The 1433-nt window shown below is 34.3% G+C and overlaps 1 protein-coding gene across 1 annotated transcript; it reads right to left on the bottom strand.

Annotated features, from left to right (window-relative positions):
• Nucleotides 1–737: 737 nt before the first annotated feature.
• LOC135267705 (histone H2B) lies at nucleotides 738–1212 on the bottom strand. The gene has a single exon (XM_064359687.1). It carries the CDS (start codon nucleotides 1141–1143, stop codon nucleotides 772–774), a length of 372 nt encoding a protein of 123 aa, XP_064215757.1. The 5' UTR covers nucleotides 1144–1212; the 3' UTR covers nucleotides 738–771.
• Between the last annotated feature and the right edge of the window lie 221 nt (nucleotides 1213–1433).

Consider the following 1433-nt stretch of genomic DNA (forward strand, 5'->3'; position numbering starts at 1 on the left):
GCGTTTTTTTCAGTTATGTCGCTTTAAAGCGACAAAGTGACAGTTTTGGAGAAACGTCAACCTTACGTTGCTAATATAGACATTATAATATGTAATAATTATAAATGACAGCACAACAACTTATACTTATTTTAAGAAATCCGCGTCTTAATTATGCACCCAAATATAATACTAAATATTAAACTAAAAAGGATGTACAAACGAGAGAATGTTATAAATATTTTTTAAATTTCTAATTTAAGAGTTCGTCGCTGCTCCTTTCAGATTCCATCAAATGGATAACTTCGGGGGAAAACCCGGAGCGCCGTCTTCTTTTTTTTCTAAGGCAACACGGCATGGCATGGCTGCCCAGGGTGCGTTCAGGAATGAAGAACCAATGGTTCCGATTCCTCAGGTGAAATTGAATTCGTATCAGAATATGTAGTATTGTTTGTAATGTAATAACTAAAAAAAATGAAATTAAGACATATAGAAGAAACACTAAAGAGAGTTAAGAATTTGATTAATCCGAGATGTTACTTTCCTGCTATTTCTTGATTTCTTTTGCGTCGCACTTTTACCGATGTAATTTGTTTTTGCTGTTTCATTTTAAATTTAATTTAAAAAGAGCTTCGATTGATAAAAAAAAATCTAGATTTGAGTGGTCGGTCATTAGATTTATTTTTTTACTTAATGAAACAAATTTTATTTACTTTTAAATGTTAATTGTGGTTCTGAAAAGAACCGATTTCATTTTTTTCTTCTTTTTAAACGATGAAAGAAAAAACTTCTCTATTTTGAACTTGTGTATTTGGTGACGGCTTTGGTACCTTCAGAGACTGCGTGCTTTGCCAATTCACCAGGCAACAAGAGACGAACCGCTGTTTGAATTTCCCGGCTCGTAATCGTCGAACGCTTGTTGTAATGCGCAAGACGAGAAGCTTCAGCGGCGATCCGTTCAAAGATATCATTAACGAAACTGTTCATGATGCTCATCGCCTTGCTCGAAATACCGGTATCGGGGTGTACTTGCTTCAATACCTTATAAATATAGATTGCATAGCTTTCCTTCCTCCTGCGCTTCTTTTTCTTGTCGCTCTTCGAAATATTCTTTTGAGCTTTTCCAGCCTTTTTCGCTGCTTTACCGCTTGTCTTTGGTGGCATATTTTTTAATATTTCTAATCTTAATAAAGAAAAAAAAAACACGACACAAACGAACTGTAATACGCACAACGAACACAAAATATACCTGTCAACTTGAAAGTTCAAGCTAAAATCATGGTGCACTATTCAATTCAATTCAAAATACGTTTATTCAAAATAAATTACATTTCAAAAGGGATTTTGATAAAATATATACAAGATATTTACAACTTAATCTACGAGTCCGGACTGTTTTAGGCTTTTGGCCTCTTCAGTCAAGGAAATGGATGAATGTTGTGTGGGAGAGTGTG

This window comes from Tribolium castaneum, unplaced genomic scaffold, assembly GCF_031307605.1.
Source record: "Tribolium castaneum strain GA2 unplaced genomic scaffold, icTriCast1.1 ptg000080l, whole genome shotgun sequence".
In the NCBI taxonomy this organism is placed as follows: domain Eukaryota; kingdom Metazoa; phylum Arthropoda; class Insecta; order Coleoptera; family Tenebrionidae; genus Tribolium; species Tribolium castaneum.